Source organism: Cyprinodon tularosa, unplaced genomic scaffold (genome assembly GCF_016077235.1).
Source record: "Cyprinodon tularosa strain WSP-4 unplaced genomic scaffold, ASM1607723v1 ctg623, whole genome shotgun sequence".
NCBI lineage: Eukaryota > Metazoa > Chordata > Actinopteri > Cyprinodontiformes > Cyprinodontidae > Cyprinodon > Cyprinodon tularosa.
Genome location: NW_024039367.1, coordinates 1,150,676 through 1,171,919, shown reverse-complemented (window position 1 = coordinate 1,171,919; position 21,244 = coordinate 1,150,676). Strand labels below are relative to the sequence as shown.

General features: G+C 40.2%; 1 protein-coding gene across 1 annotated transcript; it reads left to right on the top strand.

Annotated features, from left to right (window-relative positions):
- The first annotated feature begins 5,371 nt into the window (after nt 1–5,371).
- On the top strand, nt 5,372–10,631 carry LOC119798439 (ADP-ribosyl cyclase/cyclic ADP-ribose hydrolase 1-like). Its single transcript, XM_038307923.1, has 8 exons — nt 5,372–5,847; nt 5,956–6,076; nt 6,158–6,293; nt 6,369–6,442; nt 8,430–8,503; nt 10,029–10,112; nt 10,373–10,456; nt 10,558–10,631. The coding sequence occupies exons 1-8, from the start codon at nt 5,693–5,695 to the stop codon at nt 10,613–10,615; spliced, it is 786 nt and encodes a 261-aa protein (XP_038163851.1). The 5' UTR covers nt 5,372–5,692; the 3' UTR covers nt 10,616–10,631.
- Nucleotides 10,632–21,244: the final 10,613 nt, after the last annotated feature.

Genomic DNA, 21,244 nt, shown 5'->3' with positions numbered 1-21,244 from the left:
TTTGACGCTGTCCGCACGCTCCAAAGTTGGAAATCCCTGCACTGCCACGTCATCCCTGCCGCTGTCTGCTCAGACGGACCTCCCCCTCCCCTCATTCACATTAGGGAACGCCCGCCGTAGGTAAGACGTATTCAACCATGTTTTCATTCATAATTTTCTATCTATTTGACTTCGCTCTTATGCTTTGTCTGCCTCTTATTCAGGCACACCTTATATTATCATGCATGCTGATATTTCCACTAGCCTCGTTCTAATTATTCAGGGGAAATATTTTAATTTAGTCTTTCTTATTCTTCCCTCCCCTGAAGTCAATCAGCAGGTCGCTTCAGCAGGTGACGTCACAGTTTTCCTTAAATCATCCGATCTCCGTCTATTCAGAGATCCTCTATTGGCAATTTCCTGCCGCATTCAGCATCTATCGCATGACCATAGCTTCCGCAGGAGGCCCATTCAATATCAGTCTATCCCCGCTGTGCACGCTTCACATAAATCGTACCTCAGTCTTAGCGGCCCGTCATCTTACCACCCCTTATTATTTTTCTGATTATCGTCTTGTCTCCTCATAATCTGTCGTTTGATAATAATAATAATAATAATAATAAAAAAAACTAAAAAAAAAAAACTGATGTTCTCCATCAGTCACTTCTAAATGCAATTGCGCTCCTTGCTAGGTCAGCTAATTTGCTATGCGCTTATTTCTCAAGGCCGCTCTTTCATTCCCAGTTGCTTGATCCGGCAATTTCCGTCCCTCTCCTTGGTCAGATTACTGAACGTAGGCTGCCGTTCGGACCTCTGGTCAGACTGCTTCTAAATTGGGACGAAATTTCTTTTCTATGTCGACATTATCTATCTCCTGCCATGCTTCAAAAATTTTACGGATGCTGCATCCGTAGGTTTTGGGGGGTTCTTCAGGACAGGTGGTTCACAGGTTCATGGCCTCTTTTATTCACACCCATTATGCTTGTGTGAGGTCTACCCTTAGCTAGCTTGCCATCGTGGGGCTTTGGGAAGGAATCGCATCCGCCCACTGCGATAACATCGTAGTAGTTGAAGCCACTAATAAGTCACTCCTCCCAGTCTCTCATGCCTTCATCAGAAGCATCACTGGCAGCAGTCACTAACGTTCATCATCTCGGCGCGTCATGTTCAGGCATTCAAGCACTTTTATTCGCCCAATCGTTACCCTACGTCCACTCATGGTTCTTCACCACCTCAGGATACTCTTAGAATCACGTGGCCTTCCCTCTAGTAGGTAATCTGGGCATTCGTTCTGGACCGAGCAGCTGCATCGCAGCTACTCGCGGGGTTCTGAGGCTTCCCTCAGCTCTGGGCCGATGGTTCACCAGAACCCTCACCAATTCTCTCAGCTCAGTGCTCTCTCTGCCTCTAGGTAACTCTATTACAAATACTGGTGGTGGTTCAACTCATTTTCATAATTTTCTGACCTAATCACGACCATCCTCTAACTCATTTTCTACTCCCACTCCTTATCAGTTTTCTTCATTATTCCCTGCTTCATGCAGTCTTCCATGCTGTCTCCTTGCTATTCATGCTATCTTCATTCTGGCTCGCATTCATGCAATCTCACCTTTATGACAGGCATTTATATGCATTCTCCTGTGTGTCACGTCACGTCTGGTCCGTGTCTCGTCATGCATACTTGACACCATTTAGCATGCATTCCCTAATGCATCAATTCTTCATATATGTTACCATCCGCAAGAATCATCCGCAAGATTCATTATCAGACTCATCTGCAAGATTCATTATCAGACTCATCCGCAAGATTCATTATCAGACTCATCCGCAAGATTCATCATCAGACTCATCCGCAAGATTCATTCCCTAATGCATCACATGCTCCCTATCTGTGTCTCGTCGTGTCTCGTCATGCATCCCTTACGCCATTTTGCTTGCATTTTCAATGCATCAATATGCACCATGTCTGCGTCTCGTCATGTCTGTATCCCGTCATGTTATATGTTCTATATGGACTCATCTGCAAGATTCATTATCAGACTCATCCGCAAGATTCATTATCAGACTCATCCGCAAGATTCATTCCCTATGCATCACATGCTCCCTATCTGTGTCTCGTCGTGTCTCGTCATGCATCCCTTACGCCATTTTGCTTGCATTTTCAATGCATCAATATGCACCATGTCTGCGTCTCGTCATGTCTGTATCCCGTCATGTTATATGTTCTATATGGACTCATCCGCAAGATTCATTATCAGACTCATCCGCAAGATTCATTATCAGACTCATCCGCAAGATTCATTCCCTAATGCATCACATGCTCCCTATCTGTGTCTCGTCGTGTCTCGTCATGCATCCCTTACGCCAGGGGTGTCAAACTGGTTCCAGAAAGGGCCGAGTGGCTGCAGGTTTTCTTTCCAACCAAGCAATAGCACACCAGACTCCATTCATCTCATTAAGTCATCATGTTGACTAACTCAAGACTAGACTCACTTGATGAGATGAATGGAGTCTGGTGTGCTATTGCTTGGTTGGAAAGAAAACCTGCAGCCACACGGCCCTTTCTGGAACCAGTTTGACACCCCTGCCTTACGCCATTTTGCTTATATTTTCAATGCATCAATATGCACCATGTCTGCGTCTCGTCATGTCTGTATCCCGTCATGTTATATGTTCTATATGGACTCATCTGCAAGATTCATTATCAGACTCATCCGCAAGATTCATTCCCTATGCATCACATGCTCCCTATCTGTGTCTCATCGTGTCTCGTCATGCATCCCTTACGCCATTTTGCTTGCATTTTCAATGCATCAATATGCACCATGTCTGCGTCTCGTCATGTGTCTGTATCCCGTCATGTTATATGTTCTATATGGACTCATCCGCAAGATTCATTATCAGACTCATCTACAAGATTCATTATCAGACTCATCCGCAAGATTAATTCCCTAATGCATCACATGCTCCCTATCTGTGTCTCGTCGTGTCTCGTCATGCATCCCTTACGCCATTTTGCTTGCATTTTCAATGCATCAATATGCACCATGTCTGCGTCTCGTCATGTCTGTATCCCGTCATGTTATATGTTCTATATGGACTCATCTGCAAGATTCATTATCAGACTCATCCGCAAGATTCATTATCAGACTCATCCGCAAGATTAATTCCCTATGCATCACATGCTCCCTATCTGTGTCTCGTCGTGTCTCGTCATGCATCCCTTACGCCATTTTGCTTGCATTTTCAATGCATCAATATGCACCATGTCTGCGTCTCGTCATGTCTGTATCCCGTCATGTTATATGTTCTATATGGACTCATCCGCAAGATTCATTATCAGACTCATCCGCAAGATTCATTATCATCGTCATCATAATGGGATGCATCATCGTCGTCATCATCATCATCATCATCCGCAGGATTCATCATCATCATCCGCAGGATTCACCATCATCGTCATCATCATCATGGGATCATCATCGTCATGGGTTCATCATCGTCATCATCATCATGGGATTATCATCGTCATCACCATCATGGGATCATCATCGTCATCACCATCATGGGATCATCATCGTCATCACCATCATGGGATCATCATCATCATCATCATCATGGGATCATCATCGTCATGGGTTCATCATCGTCATCACCATCATGGGATCATCATCGTCATCACCATCATGGGATCATCATCATCATCATGGGATCATCATCATCATCATCATGGGATCATCATCATCATCATCATGGGATCATCATCATCATCATCATCATGGGTTCATCATCATCATCATCATCATGGGTTCTTCATCATCATCATCATCATGGGTTCTTCATCATCATCATCATCATGGGTTCTTCATCATCATCATCATCATGGGTTCATCATCATCATCATCATGGGTTCATCATCATCATCATGGGTTCATCATCATCATCATCACGGGTTCATCATCATCATCATCATGGGTTAATCATCATGGGTAAATCATCATCATCATCATCATCATGGGTAAATCATCATCGGTAAGTTCTCGGCGTCAACCGTGGTCGCCATCCTCATCAACAACCTGGCTCGGTAAGTTGTTCGCAAACCTTCTCAGCATTTCATTACGCATTCTTTATTCTGTCCCTAGTGTATGCCCTACGAGCATACGGACTCTCCGGCCTCGACTCGGCTTTTTGGGGGAACATCCCTATTCACATTCATCTACTCATGCATGTTAAAGCATAATTCAGCATGAATGTTCCTGCCGAGGTCTGAGCGCCAAAGACTATACTTTCTTATCAATAAATTCTTCTAATTATCTTTTCTCTCTGTGTGAGTTTTTCAGATTGAAATGAAGCTCTAGCGAAAGTTCAATTGAAGAAACTCTGACTTACCTCCATCATCAGAAGCCGATCCGTCTCTGAAGCGAGCCAATCAGCTTCGAACTACTCCACCACGAAGCCCAATCAGCGTCCTGCTTCCACTTTATAAACTCCCTCAAATCTCACCACAGCCGCTATCCTGCAATCGCAATGTCGGATTTCGATTCAGACGACAATCCACCCACCTCCATCCCCTTCTCCGCCATCGCAGCTGAATCGTCCTCCATGACACGACTTCACCTCAACCTCATCAGAGAGTATTAATCCCAGTTGTCACCATCCCTCGTCTCATCGCATTGGTCCGGCAGAAGACCACCATGTTGAGCCCGGTTCTGCCAGAGGTTTCTTCCCAAAGGGGAGTTTTTCCTCTCCACTGTCGCTTCATGCTTGCTCATCATGGACACTTCACGGTACCTGCATCACCGAGCAGGACCTCTATATCTCGAGTCTGAGTGAAGCCCCGGCGTCAGCTCCCTCAGTCTTCTAGTCCCACAATTCTGCCCAGCAGATCACCTTGTCAACCAGCTCGGATTAAACCACCACCAGTTTCAGGCCCGGGGGGAACATCCCTATTCACATTCATCTACTCATGCATGTTAAAGCATAATTCAGCATGAATGTTCCTGCCGAGGTCTGAGCGCCAAAGACTATACTTTCTTATCAATAAATTCTTCTAATTATCTTTTCTCTCTTTGAAATACATGTCAAGATCATCAAACATGCAGATGTATCCTTACACTTCCTTGACATAACTGAATCTTAGCATAAAAGACCTCTCTGTTTGGTCTCAAGCACTAATTTATCTTTTATCTTTAGGCTTGTTAAACTTTAATCAGCCTAGAAGTGTTTACCGCTCACATTGTCTTAACAGAAGTGATGCTTACTGAATTATAAAGAAAGAAGAATATATTTAAACTACATTCTTGAGTTACTTCTAGAGACACTGATTTAAATATCCAAAGTCAATGCTGCATTTGTCCATCCATTAGTTCAGGGGTGGGCAATTCCAGTTGCTGCAACACACCTGAATCAAGTAATTAGATAATTGAGAGGACTCTGTAGTAACTGACTGCATAGTGAGGAAGTAACGCAGTTATCTGAATCAGGTGTCGGACGAAGGGTGAATCTAAAGGTTGCAGGATACTGGTCATCAGGAACTAGAATTGTCCACCACTGCTTTACACAACTGACATCACATAGTCAGTATGAACAACCTTTGACCACTGGCAATGTGCCTGATTACGCTCCAGCATTATATGACCGCTTCTTTTAGTTGCCACTCTCTTGAATCATTCCATTCCTCCTACATGCCTTAAGTAGTAATGCAGCTTATGAAATGGGCTTTAAAACTAATTTTGCCATAACGGCTAGTGTCCTTATTGTAGCTATTCTAATTGTGGTTCCACTGGCGGTTCTACTTTCTCCTCGAACGGCCCAGTTCAAGGCAACATTCAGGAAGAAATGTCAAGCTTTCCCAGAGACAAGCCAAAGGTAATCCTTTCTTGAATTTCTTCAAAATGCATGTTAAGCATGGGTGCATTAAGGTACAAAATGCTTGCTCATAGTTTTGCTGCTCTTTGGCTCTGTTCTACTTTCCAGATGTGAGGATATTTTAAGGACATTTGAGGAAGCATATTTTGGGAAGGACTCCTGCAACTTTCCAGAGGAAGCATATCATCAGCTCTTTGTGAAGAACCCCTTTATACATTCATGTTATAAAGTAAATGACACTGGTTGTGAGAGAATCTGTCTAAAATGCACAATTTGCAGGTTTTAATATCTTTATATTGATTGTGTTCAGACAATGTTCTGGAGCGGCACAAAAGATCTGGTGCATCAATTCACTGAGAAAAGGGATAATTTTATTACCCTGGAGGGCACCCTGCTAGGGCACATAATGAATGATCTGACCTGGTGTGGGAGGAAGGGCACCCGAGGCAAGAACAAGGACTGCTATCCACATTTACTGCATAGGATCTTGCATGTGTAATTGTGTTTTGGTTTTGCAATAGAGACCTTCATCTACTTCTGTGAAGAATGCAAAATGAACCCTGTATCTGCATTCTGGGTCAGAGCCTCTGCAGAGGTAAGTACCCGCAAATAATTACTGCTCAATAAACAGAGAAATATTCAACATGAAGTATGAAGACACAACATTGAATATAAACATTGTCAAATCTGTCAATTGATGTAAAGCCAAAAAAAGATAAAACAATTATTAAAATGGCAATAATAGTTGTTCCAAACCTTGAAGTCTAATGCAAAGAATTAGTTTAAGCCTATAGTTTAGTTAGTTTAAGCAGCATAAACTAAGGTATTTTGTTATCTTTTTGTGTTCTCACTAACAAATTTATTTGTTTCTCCGTTAATCTGGAAAGAGACAGACCTTTATTTACTGGGGAGTCGTTAAAGCCAACAACGACTTTAACGACTCCCCAACAGTATCACCTGCAAAGAAGGAGCAAAAATGAGAAGACACGCCAATACATACTTTATAAGCTAGGGCTGTAACACTCCCCCTTATAAGAAAGGGACCCACAGGGGCGCCTTTATATACCCAACAAGGTGGATCGAGTAGAATGTTTTAATTAAAACGAAAACAGGTCAACCCCTTTGTAATGAGGAGTGGTTAAAATCAATGTTGGCCTGCAATTCACTTAAAACTGGCCCATGCCTCTAATGCAGAGTTATTAGGGTTGTTATTGGCCTGGCTTAACAGGCACAATGTTTAACCCCCTTCATGGCGATGAGGATTGCTACGTTGTAGGTTTTTGAGAGCTGAAACCTGAGTCCTCCCACTCTGTTTAAGGTAATTTTTTTCTCTCTTAACGTCAATGGCTTCCTTTCACTCAAATACCTATAACACAGCTTTAGAGTTGATTCCCAATACCACATCAATCAAAAGGTTAATTTGCAGGCCAACAATGACTTTGATGACACCCCATTACAAATGAGCGGACCTGTTTTCAATTCGATTTGCATGTTTTCTAAGCCATAACAAGGCTTCATCGAGCTACTTGATAAAGCCTCGAGCTCAACACTACTCCAGACATTTTAAATTATGAAAGCTTTCGGAATGGGAAGGGAAAAGTCTTCAAACTTGGAAAACAAAGTCCAGTTGTTTGTTTTGGACTTTTTTTTTTTTTTTTTTTTTGACGATGACGTGGATGACATGGAATCTTACCCAGCATACCTACCTGGCTTTTAGTGAGTTTGGCAAAATACATCCCCTCCCATGTTGTTGCAGCCTTTTGTGTGCCACATTTCTGGACCACAGTAGAATTTAAGCATCGGTGACAGTGGATTAGTATAAATTCATGGATGTGTAATGCATATATGTGTGAAAAATTATGTCATGAAAATAGATGATAGAGGCGGGCCTTTGCGATATATAGTGTGTTGCGGTTTCCGGCACCGTTACCTGCTAAACCAAGTGAAAATGGGATAGGCTTACCAACACACGTAACCTGGGCCTCATGGGCCATAAATTTGTGTTTTCTTTGGGACTATCTTTCCCTCTTGGTTGATAGATTATCTCGGCTACATAAACAAATTATACTCATATCCCACTTTTTAATGGCAATTTGAATGGCTCAATTCAGAGTGTAAATGTAGCATTAATACAGCTCTTTTTCATAGGTATTCTGGCTCTGCCTAATTGTCCACAGTGTTTTCTACAGTCATAATCACCACTGTGAACAGTTGTGATAGGTTTTTTTCTTCCTCTTCTTTATATCAGTACAATCTGGTCATAATATTGTCAGCTCCCAGTGCTAGATAAATTAATTAGTATAATACAGTGATCCCATCATCCCTTACTTCCATGGACGATGTGCAGAGCATGCCCAGATATTAAAGTAAAGGGGCATAAATGCTAATAATGAATTAATAAATAAATGCTGCAACCGATTACAGTAAAGGAATAGACATTTCAGAAAAAATATTTGAATGCTTCAACTTCTCCCAAAACGAACTATAATATTCAAGTTTGACAAAGTTTATTTTTTGATCCCTGCAACACTGTGTATTTTTTTCTAATTAACTTTTTTTTTCCTTTGATGCTATATACGCAGTTTGCAAATTATTCTTGTGGACAGGCCAGTGTTATGCTAAATGGAGAGATAAGCAAACCATTCGATCCCACCAGGTGAGTGTGGTTTACAGTGACCCTAGGTATTTGTAAATAGGATCATTTTAAAAATGGAGAAGGTATTTAGCATAGTTACCAATCTATCAGGTTGTCAGATGTAACAAATAAACTTTCAATGATTAGCAACCAGAAGAAGGGAGTCCGACTTTCGTCATAAATTTTGTGACTTCAGACTTGGCTTAAACAAAATGCTCAGAGACTCGTGATTTGGACTTTTACACCAATTACTTTGGACTTGAATTGGACTTGAACCTGCTTAGTTGAAAGGACATGACATTCTACCGAAAATCTAAAGTTTAAAATGCCTTTTGTTGATAAAATATTCAACATTAATTCAATTAATTCAGGCTGTATCTCTCTGTCTTTCCAGACTTTGTATGCATGAGCTTCAGCACAACCGATCAAATTAACCAGATTAAAACAAAACGAATACAAATATGCACAAAACATTTCTTTCAGGTACTTAAACCTCAAAGTACTTCACACAAAACTGAATGCAGCCTGCAAAACATGTAAGACAATATTCACAGACAGACCAGACAGCTTCCAACTTTGTTCATTCAGTTTGGTTTATTTATATGCCAATTGTAACAATTCACTTCAAAGCACTTTACAAAGACAGTTCTTTTGAATTCTGTCTGTAAATCCCTGCAGTTATTACCGGTACATACTTTAGTTTAAGAGGGTTCCTTTCAATGAAACACAGCTAAGTACATTAAGACATTGACTTGCCAGGATTTATTCCTCAGGAATGAGCATGTGGCAACAGGAATCATTCGCTTGCATTATACAGTTGACTGCAGCGATTGGGCACATTGAGCAGAAGGTCATCATTTGTCTAAAAACTTCAAATTGCATCAAGAGCGGTAGGCTGTAATTTTCTTTTGCCACAATGAAATAGCTGACTTTTATCATGTCCTATTAGCAGATATTTAGTTGCTGTAGTTTCATGACATGTTGAGAGGAAGACAGATTTATAAAAAAATCACTCAACACTTGACTCTGACTTGACTGTATTTGCTTGCAGCTTTAGGATGAATACATGAGACACACTTAAGATTTGCAAAACAATGACCTGGTCCCACCTTTTTTGCAACTAGGCATAAAACCTAGAGCATGTATGTCCACGGTGCAATCCATAGACCAGTTTGGACCCAAGAAATGAACCTCTCACCAACAACTACAAGCATGATACAGGGTTGGCCTGAAATCATAGGCAGTTAAATGTAGATGCAGACATTTTTAATAGATTGTAGGGCTGATTGTCTGCTGATTACCTTTTTTTGTTGTTGTTCTTTTTTTTTAGTGCTTTCCATCCCAGACTGCAGCTTTCCCCCCGAGATGGTTGCTGTTTTAATGTTGACCTCTAGATGTCACTGTTTATATATTTATTTAAATTTCATTTTTATTTTCAACATTACTTTTAATAATTTATTTAATATAAAGCAGTTTAGATGTTATGCATTATTTAGGAGTTGATGCCTTACAATTTTATCTAATAGTTATGTCTTTGCTCTGCCAGCTACTTTGGATCCATTGAAGTCAGGAAGCTCATGTATCCCAGAGTGCAAAGCCTGACTGTTATTCTTGTTACCAAAAACAATAAGTAAGTTTTTCCTTATACGAGATGCTAATTTCTCAGTTTATGTGTGGTAATCGTATGAATCCATGTGATATTGACCTTTGTATTTTGGTTCCATAAAATGACTCGGCATGTTTGCTGGGTAATATAAAATCACTCAGTATCTTTATAAGCTAATTGATTTATGACTATTTTCACTGCCTCATTTTTGCACGTTTGATCTGATGAATTACACACTGTATGCGACTGTTTTATTTGTGCTGACTTTGCTTTGATGTTTTCAGGGTAGATTGCAGCCATGAGTCTCTGCAGGTGCTACGGAACATCCTGGATCCAGAAATTTCTTTATACTGCCATTCAGTTAAAGAGTAAGTAACTTTAAAAATACTATTAATTATACATTTCCTTAAACCAAAACATGCTTTCAAAGACTATTCCAGTTTTCTTGCATTTTGTCTTTTTACCATAGATCGAGGATACAGGAGTGTATAGAAATGGGCACAACCACCAAAGCCTGTTGGAGTTAAAACTACTAGAGGCTGTTAAAAAAATATATATATACAGTATATATATTCTTCTTTCATGTATTTGCTAACTTTTTTTAACATGTTCATTTTTTAACAACCACATGTTTGGTTATTTTATTATCATTCAAATATTACAAGTTTCTTGTATTATTTTATCATCCATATTTGATGGCAATACAACTTTTACACATACTTTAACTTTACAACCTTGATATTTCCTGTGCTTTTATGAGATAGACAAATAAACAAAACTCATTATTGGGAAGTGGTGACAGAAAAATTCTAATGTTTTGCCTTTTTTGTGTTTTTTATTATTTTATTTTACATCTTTGACAATCTGATAATTATGGAATCATTTATTTGAAATGGTCCCTTGACTCTGTTAACTATATGTGAATTTATTTTCAGAGGGAATTTTTTATAAGATATTTCAGTCTCTATATTACTGTTCTGTAAAGGCTTCTGTGATTTGTTAAGGAACATTAGTCAACAAATATTATGACGATGTTGGAAAATAAATTAGTAAATTTTCAGCAACTCAACTACAAACTTACAAAACAATCCATGACATAGTCATCCAACTAAACCAAGAAATTTAGCAAGGATTAATAGGTGAAGGAGCCAAAAGGCCTATTGTTAACACTGGAGGAAACACAGAGATCTGCTGCTCAGGTGGGCTAAATTTATTATAGCTCCACACATCCGACCTTTAATGAAAATGTAATTGGATCATTGAATTGCTTAAAGAAAACCTTTGGAAGTCCCCTCTACAGTTTGTTAAAAGTGACATAAATATATGTACCTATAAAGCCCTTTGTGGTGGAAAACAAACATCATGAAGATCTCAAACATCATCGGCGGGGCTATCATGATATCTGACTCTTTCCTGCTATTCTTGTTCACTGGTTGGTACTATTTTAGTTTATGCCTTTGTAAATTGGATTCTCATTTCAGTCTATCTCAATTCGGATTTTTCCCCTAAATCAATTTCTTTTTGCTCTCGTTTTTTTCATTTTGCTACCTCAGCTCCCTTTACTTTCTGCTAATCTCCACCTAACTGCCTCACATTTTTAAACCCACATCTGCCTCTGTATATAAGCTCCCTGGTTTCCATTACTCATTGACAGTTTCTTCCTTTATTCTACCAGATGGTCAAACACTCCGCCCAGTTCTCTCCATTTGCTTCTCATGCCTGTGTAAGTTTGTGGTTGATTATTATTAAATATTGAGGTGCCTCAAGCAGCTGCCCAGTTCCTGTCTGCATTTTGATACTGCTACAAACTCACACATGTATTGGCAGGATGAGACTTAAAATTGGGGCGGAAGTTCACTTTCCAGCATCAGAAGAATTGTATTGATATTGAGTTAAGGTATATTGTAAAGAAGGAGGGACTTTTCTGTCCCTAGCTGCTCAACGTTGGTAGCAACCTATCCCACAAGACTCAAAGGTGTAATTGCAGCAAAACGAAGGTTACAAAAGTCTGACGGGCTGAATACAAATATATATGGTAGTTAAATTATGAATATATTATTATTAATATCAAAATAAAAACAACACATGATGGAGGTGAAAAAACTGACTCTTTTATTCAGATCTTGAGACAGATCTAATTATATTATCTGGCCAGCAGAATAACCTTTTCTTATGTACACAGATGTAAATAAATAAACCAAACCTTGTAAGTTATCATTTACTGTATAACAATAAAGATATTAATCATTAATAACCACTTTGACCTAAGGACTGTGTGCGGCTGTCTTTTTTGGTTCTTGAGAACTGCAACCTGACATCAAAACGTTATAGACTTTAGCATTGTGAACCTGCTGAACCACCAGAAAGAATGAAAGTCTTCTGACAAACTTTTCGGTCCTACTTACTTTTAGGTGTAAGTCTTAGGCATAAGCCATGAAAGGCTTCGATCTGTCCCCTCAGAGTGGGAGTGTTGTGGCAGGAAGCAGGAGGCTCATCTACATGGGTTGAACCTCCTCTTTCCTTTCTGGTGAGCTGCTGTTGTGTCACACGTACCGTAAAAGGGGCCGGTGTCGGTGCTGGGAACAAATGTCCGGGGTTGTCTCTACACAGGTCCTGAAACAAGAAGGCCCCTTCATCAAAACCACAGTAAGGGCCTCTGTGACAAACACTGTACTGTCGGTAAACACTGTGGCAGTTTGACTCACTGGTGTTGCCACTCATAAAGCAACATCCTTTTTACTTTTATTATCTTTATTTTTTGCTTTTGAGACAATTTTAAAGTGCTGATGTGACACTACCGAAACCCATGAGATCATTTTTTGTCATTTATCTGCCTTTTTTCCCCCGGTGACTTAAATGTGGACTTATTTTTAAATCATTGTGGCACTTGTTTCAACCGATACCCATCCTCTGTTCTGCTTACTCCAGTGTTTTTTTGCAGGCCAAAATTATTCATATATCCGATTTAGATTTGGTAATCTGACACGTCTTTCTGCTTGGCTGGTTTTAAAGTCTTTATAACTTACAGGCACAGATACACTGAGGCTAAACCTGTGGGAAGCAATTGTAAGAGTCAAATCAAACACTACCTTGAAGAAAGCCACCAGAGATGATTCTTTTTACACTTTACACCTTGACTGAAACCAAGAACTGGGATGAGGTATTTCACCTGTTACTCATGAGTTCAGATTTCTTAGTGGATCTTTTGGATTTTCCAAAATGATCAACAATTAACCACTGAGCTGGACTGTTTGAAGCTTTCTCAGAAAGAAAAAAAAAAGTGGGAGGCAGCTGAACTCCATGAGTAGAAAATGAAAGAGAAACCTATAGCAGATAGGACCTGCAGGCATGAGGTTAACTTGTGTTTCATCAAATTATTTGATCACATTTTTAGATGAATTTAAAAAGTATGATAGGATTTTTTTTTTCTAATTGTAAGAGTTGCAATCACAACTTTTACGATCTTTTGTAGTATTTCCTCGTTTTCAATAGGTATCATGCACCAGGTACCAGTTTCATGCTTACAATCTATTCTAAACAAAAATGCCAAATATTATCAACAGCCATGCCCCAAAATATTAATATCTTTTACCAACATGTTTTGCTAACATGTTTGTTCTTGTCACGTCTAGGTTGAGGTTTGGAGGACCCAAATGCAGAGGCTGAGAGGCTGAGGTGAATACTTGTAGTTTTAATGAAAAAATGGTTAACAAAGGCAGTCCAAAAATTCAACTAAAATGTAACAGACCAGAACCATGGAGACATCAAGGGAAAACACGTAGAAGGAGCCAGGGAGAGACGAAGGGAGACGATTGCAGCGATGACAGGACTAGCAACAACAAGGAACCAACAAAGAGTGAGAGCAGAGGGAGAGCATAAATAGCTGACAGAGACAAAGGGAGGGCTAACGAGCTGACAAGGAGCAGGTGTGAGAGGAGACAACGAGGGAGCCAAGGGGAAAGGAACACACACACACACACACACACAAGAGGGCTACAGAGGACAACAGAAAAAACATGAGAACTAACAAATCTAGAAATTACAAAAAAAGGAATTAAACCAATAAAACTAGGGAACATAGAGCAAAGTAAAGCACAATATAACCAAAACCGTGACAGTCCTGACCAGAAGAAAAATTAACATTTTGAAGAGGCCTGTTTTGTTTCTTTTTAAATAAATCTGATGCAGAACATGTAGGGGAAGTGAAAGATTAGACATATGGCTAGAGGGCCTTCCCATCTCAAAGAATTAGTGCCATCTAAATTTAAATATTATAATAACAGTTTAACATATTTATTACTAGTCACAATAATGTTAACATTTGTGTACTCATACTCCCTGTGCTCATATTTCTTGTCTGGGACTTAGCTGCAGAGGAAGCAGTCTCAGCCGAGATTCTCAGACTCCCCTCTCCCCAGACACCCCCTTAAGTCCTTAGGGGAAGCCTGATATGTTCCAGGTCTGCTGAGAGACATAGTCATCTCAGAGTATTCTGGGTCTTCCCCTGGGCCTCTTCCTGGTGGGATATGTCTGGAACACCTGGCGTCCAGAAAAAGATATCCAAGCTACCTTAGCTGACTCCTCTTGATGTGGAGAAGAAGCGGCTCTACTGGGAGCCTCTCCCGAATGACCAAGCTTCTCACTCTAACTCTAAGGGAGTGCCCAGCCATTTACCCTTTAGAGAAAACTCATTTTAAAATGCTTGTATTTAGAATCCTGTTCTTTCGGTCATGTTCGAGATTCCATGACAATAGGTGAGGGTAGGACTTTAGACCTCTCTCTCTTCACCACAACAGAACAGAACAGTGTCCGTAATAGGGCAGCCACACCAATCTGTTGCTCTGTAGCTCCATTCTCCCCTCAGTCGTAATAAGGACCCAAGATACTTAAACTCCTACCCTTATAAAAGAAACTCTCTACCCACCTTAAGGGGAAAAGTCTCCTTTCTCATGCTAAGAACCATGGCCTTAGATTTAAAGAGGTGATTTTCATCCTGGCCACTTCGCACTTAGCTAAGATCTGCCTGAGCACATGTTGTTGGTCTTAGCAGGAGGGAGCCAACAGAACATCCTCCCCAAAAAGCTGGGGCAAATTCCCATGACCCTTCGAGCACCCTGCAGAGGGCGTAGAGCCCGAAACACGCCCGAAACACAAAACAATGCCCCTCCTGTAGCTGAGGTTTGGCAATCAGCCAGGCTTTCTTCTCCAACACCCTGGTATTGACCTTCCTGGGGAGACTGAGAATATGTTAGCACTATGACATTTGTTTATTTACTGTATTGGTATTAGAAATGTTGTACATTAACCAAGCCAGACAGAACATTCTGACCAGAACCCAGGTGAAAATCTTGTTTTTGAGTAATATCTTCACAACTACTGCTCACAGACTTTGTCCATCTTTGTGGCGCCTGAGTTTTTTCATAACGGGAAATGATCATAATGTAGTTTCCAAAAACGATATATGTAATTTTTAGAGTTAGTGGAAGTCCACCAGTAACCGGAAGTGCTTGCTTAGGCAATTATGTTTTATTTTTAAATGAGGACATGTTGCCACATTTGTGTGTCAGGTGAACAAAGACACAGTCAGAGCTTTTTATTGTTTCTTGTAGGCTGCTGTAAACTGTGGGCCCTTTAGAATATGCTGGGAATATCAGCCAGTAACATCTTGTGGAAACTCTGCAAAACCATGTGGCTTTATATTTTAAAGGGAAATGGCATATGAAGAGTCAAAAGGCCTTAAAACAGATAGGGGTGTAGTTTCAGCATAATGATGCCTGTCTGATTCTGAGAACATTGTTTCTATTTGCAGATGAAAAGAGATATCTAAAGACACTGTGAAAACACAAGTAAACATTTCTCTCACTGAGAGCAAATCAGACCTTAGGTCAGTAAGGACAATAAAAAACTGTTTCTTTTTGCAAAATACCCAAATAATTCACACAATTTCTATACATTTTCTATCAATTTAGAAGTTTAGATTCAGATTACAATACATTTATAATTAAAGGTGCAATATGAATGTCCAACAAGTGTCTAAAGAGCCTTATTTTATAGTATAATTACCATCATAAATTTTAAGGGCACAAATAACACGTTCAGTCAATGGATCAGTAAGAGTGAAAAAAAACTTCCCATCATGAGTTGGCCCAGCCGGCTTTGCCCCAGAAATTTTGAGACTGGGCAAATCAATGTTGTGCAGTCACAATGGACTTTAGAGGAGGGTTAATTTCTCCAACATCATCCTCACAACAAACACTTTGAACAACTTTGTTCAACTGACCTTGCCACATGGCTTCCTCGCTTGCTAAATATTTTAGACACCTCATTGTTCATGTGGTTAGACTTAAGCAATGCGATATAGGCCGTAGTCGAGTTGTAAAAAAAAAAAAAAAAAAAAAAGAAGGGGGATGGTGGAATTTTTTTTGGAAGCATACATAGCCTAATGTATCTAGTCTATTAACCTAAAGCACTATGCATGGTATGGTTGTTACATGTCAGGTATGCCGATCAATGACGCTGACCAAGGCACATTACAGTAGAACTGCAGTCAGTCCCTGGACTGGCATGGCTGTCACTGCCCCTGCATAGTTAGGGACAAATTTCCCACTGGGATCAGCTTTGTAGTCATGGTAGGACACTTCTTTGATTTTACTTTGGCAAGGCAAGGCAAGTTTATTTGTATAGCACATTTCATGTACAGAACAATTCAAAGTGCTTTACATAAAACATTATAAGCAAAAGGAAAAGAAAACAATTAAAAATAATTAAAAGCGTGATTTAAAATTAAAAACATTTAGGATTAAAAAGAGAGAATACAGAGACGTGCAAATTTTAACTTTTGAATAGAATCTACGTAAATGCAGCTGAGAACAGGTGGGTCTTCAGCCTGGATTTAAATAAACTAAGTGTTTCAGCTGATCTGAGACTTTATGGGAGTTTGTTCCAGACAAGTGGAGCATAGAAGCTGAACGCAGTCTCTCCATGTCTTTGGTAAATCTTTTGGCAATGAATCTAATAGGATTTGGAGCAAAACCTAGCAAAACATTGCAAATTAATATCTGAACCCTTTCAAGTCAAGTATTTTTTTTTTTATCAAATTCAAATAATTAAATTGAAACAGCTGAAATAATTTTCAAAATCTGAAAAAAAATGTTTACAAATTAAAATACATTCAAATTAGCCTGAAAATGAAATAAGCAGATATAAAAATCTAATAATTTTACTCACCTTTCAAATGATTCATTTAGAGTATTTATTTTATGAAAAATGGTAAATAGTAAATGGCCTTTACTTATATAGCGCTTTTTCAAGTCAGGAGACTTGACCAAAGCGCTTTACACTACATTCAGTCATTCACGCACACACTCACACACTAAATAGACTGTTTATTAGAAAATCAGTATTGCTTGTATTCTTTAATTTAAAGTAAGCTAGGCTACATGCTGGCAATGAATGAGATAAAACTTATCTACAGGTCTATATTTACCATTGATCGGACATCAGGCTTTCTGCAAGTCACACGAGGGACCTTGCAGTCAGAGATCAACATTCAATTCATTTATGACAATTGGCCAGACATTTACATCACATTTGCCAGTTCTTTCAAGATAATAATCTTAACACGTGTCTTAAATTGCTTAATTAATTATTTTTCTAACCTTCGATTCGCTCCTCCAGGTTTCCACCCCTGCTCTCGGCCACAGCTCAACTTGTCTTACCAACATCTTCTATATTCTGGCTGTCACCTAGTAAAACATTAGCGGTCTACAGATGAATTTTATGTTCATTTCACAACCAAAATGCAGATTTTGAATGTTCAGCAATGCCTGTACAATCTAGACTAATTCTCATGTGTCATGACAACTTTAAAGACAGAAAGATGTTTGTGTTTCAAAGTAGTTTAACTAGTTTTGCACGCTATCCCTATGTCCAAAGTTTAGGACTTCTACATATTTAGTGACACAATGGTAAGCTATTAAAAGATAATGTCTTCTGACTAGTATGGGTCCAGCAAGACTGATGCGTCAGTGCATGCGTCAAGCCCATAGAGCAAAACGCTATGGGCTCAATACTGTCATGATCTGGCCTGTTTGCCCTCCCTTAATTAGTCATTCCTGTTACCTGTCGTTTTCCCTCCCTGCCTCAATTATAATTTATTCCTCTCACCTGTTTCCTCTTGGTTATATTCAGTTCAGCCTGAGCATTCAGGGCCAGATCATTAACTGGTTTTCTGTTGGCCTGTCTGTTCAGTTTATTTTCTTGGTTCATGTCCTGGATCCTGGCGGCCAGTGGAAAGAGGGTTTTGTGTCTGTTCCTCCTGAGTCCTCTGGGTTTTTGGCTCTATATGCGGGGAGGTTCAGTTTTTATCCAAGTAAGTCTGGCTCCAAGGTGGAGACCAGTTTAATGGTCCTGCATCAAGTTCTGGTTCCACGTCCTGTCTCGGCTACCCTCTTCCACTGAGCCTGCTCATCTGCACCTGATCCTGTCTGCTCCTGTGCGTGACCACCTGGTCACGCTTTCAGACCCTGTCAGACTCTGAACACTCCTGGGAGCTTGTGGATGCCTAGAAGTCCGATCCTGCCTCCTGTTTCTGTTCCTGCCTGATCTGGATCTGGTCCCTGTCTGTTCCTGTCTGTTCGGGATCCCTGACCAGGATCGGCTTCCAGCATGTCCTCTGGAACTGCAGCACTTGGGACATTCCAGGACTGGACTGTTAAACCAGGTAAGTGACCAACTCAGATAATCATCTTCTGTCAGATGATCGTGGTCACTTACCTGTGTTTCTCCTGCAGAGTTCTGTGATTGGGCGGTGCCCTGCTCCCCATCCTGCAGTGCCCGCGAGCCACAGCTCCACTTTAGTTTTTGTTTTATTATTTAATAAACGTTTTGAACTTTCCTACTGACTGTCTCTCCTTGAATACTGGGTCCATCTGTCTTCATTCATGACAGATACAGGAGTTGTTTTCTGACTGACTGACACACTGAACTGTGTTTAAAAAATGTATCTGTCAACATGATGCATCTGCTAAAAAATGTCTGATCTTTTGCGGTTTATCATTAAAGTTATTAGGAATTTTGGAGCGGGGACGTTTCAGCTGTTGCGTTTTTATTTTAATTTTCTCTTTGTGTCATACTTTTCCTCTCAGTTATCACTCAACCTATTAAAGTTAATTTCAAATTGACTGTTAGTTTATTCACTGTTTTTACTGTACTTAAAAACTTTAAAATCCTAGTCCACAGGCATACTCATTCGCATTTTCCCCTAAATTTTCACTTTATATATTTACATTATTTATTGGCTGCATCAAAAAATATCAAAGATATTTTCAATTTAAACATAGATATGAAATAATACTATATAACTTACAATAACTTAAATAATAGTTCTAGGTCAGCAGATCAATTCAGTTTAGTTTGTGTAATAAGCTGCCTGTAGTGGCTTTAAAGGTCCAGCAGGTGTCCATATTCTGTGAGACAGTTTTAACGAATTATCAATACAGTTTGGCAATGTGTCGAAACACTCATTAACTCATCACTACTTCTGACTCTTGACTTAACTTAAGTGTTAGTTTTTTCCCTTCTTAAAATAAAGTCCCTCAAATCGCGTTGTCTTTGCTGCTTGGCCGAAATGCTGTTCAGAACACCGTTACCTGATGGTTGCGCCACTGAGGTCGAAAATGAAATTGCGTAATTTGGTCAGGCTACTCGTAAGTACACAGCCTGCCAAATGTTGAAAGGGCAATATTATTGCCATTAGTGTTAATATATAGTAGACATATATACAGTCAGCAATAAAATGTCACAGGGGATGGTATGGAGGCGGGGCACCATCCATCAGTGGAAACTCTGATTTAGAGAGAAACACAGGTAAGTGACCACGATAATCTGACAGGAGATCATTATCCATGAAGGTAACTTACCTGGTTTGATAGTTCAGTCCAACTTCTTAGAGCGCAGCAGAATCCAGCCGGAGTGCTGCCAATTTGATGATACCGCAGGAGTCAGTGAACTAGATGCTGCAGCCCCAGTGAATGAGCATGAATCCAAGACAGGTCAGAAGAAAAGTTCAGAACAGATAGGCTCAGAGATCCAAGAGTCCGTAAGGGGTTCCGAGCAGAACAGGAACAGGCAGGTCTAGGGTTCCGGGAATCCACAGAGAGTTCAGGCAAAATGTTCAGATGCAAACAGGCAAGCTCAGTAGTTGAGAGGCAGAACAAGGCATGAAAACAGAAAAACTACAGTACTTTAAAACTTGACTGCGGTCAGCAACTCTACAAAAAGACTAAAACCCCTCTCTTACCACTGGCCTCTGAGAACGAGAACATGAACTAAAGTCAAAACTCAGCAATAATGCCAGAAACAGCAACAATGATCTGCTCCCGATAGCTGGGCTGAGCTGTACACTCACCGGCCACTTTATTAGGTACACCTGTCCAACTGCTCGTTAACACTTAATTTCTAAGCAGCCGATCACATGGCGGCAACTCAGTGCATTTAGGCATGTAGGCATGGTCAAGACAATCTCCTGCAGTTCAAACCAAGCATCAGTATGGGAAAGAAAGGGGATTTGAGTGACTTTGAACATGGCATGATTGTTGGTGCCAGAAGGGCTGGTCTGAGTATTTCAAAAACTGCTGATCTACTGGGATTTTCACGCACAACCATCTCTAGGGTTTACAGAGAATGGTCCGAAAAAGAAAAAAACATCCAGTGAGCGGCAGTTCTGTGGGCGGAAATGCCTTGTTGATGCCAGAGGTCAGAGGAGAATGGCCAGACTGGTTCGAAATGATAGAAGGGCAACAGTGACTCAAATAACCACCCGTTACAACCAAGGTGGGCAGAAGAGCATCTCTGAACGCACAGTACGTCGAACTTTGAGGCAGATGGGCTACAGCAGCAGAAGACCACACCGGGTGCCACTCCTTTCAGCTAAGAACAGGAAACTGAGGCTACAATTTGCACAAGCTCATCGAAATTTGACAATAGAAGATTGGAAAAACGTTGCCTGGTCTGATGAGTCTCGATTTCTGCTGCGACATTCGGATGGTAGGGTCAGAATTTGGCGTCTACAACATGAAAGCATGGATCCATCCTGCCTTGTATCAACGGTTCAGGCCGGTGGTGGTGGTGTCATGGTGTGGGGAATATTTTCTTGG

Bases quoted from the DNA above. Each gene is read 5' to 3' on its own strand.
- LOC119798439 (XM_038307923.1), top strand. From the start codon at position 5,693: ATGGGCTTTAAAACTAATTTTGCCATAACGGCTAGTGTCCTTATTGTA. The intron at 8,504-10,028 runs GTGAGTGTGGTT...TTGCTCTGCCAG, and splicing joins AAACCATTCGATCCCACCAG to CTACTTTGGATCCATTGAAG. The intron at 10,457-10,557 runs GTAAGTAACTTT...TTTTTACCATAG, and splicing joins TACTGCCATTCAGTTAAAGA to ATCGAGGATACAGGAGTGTA.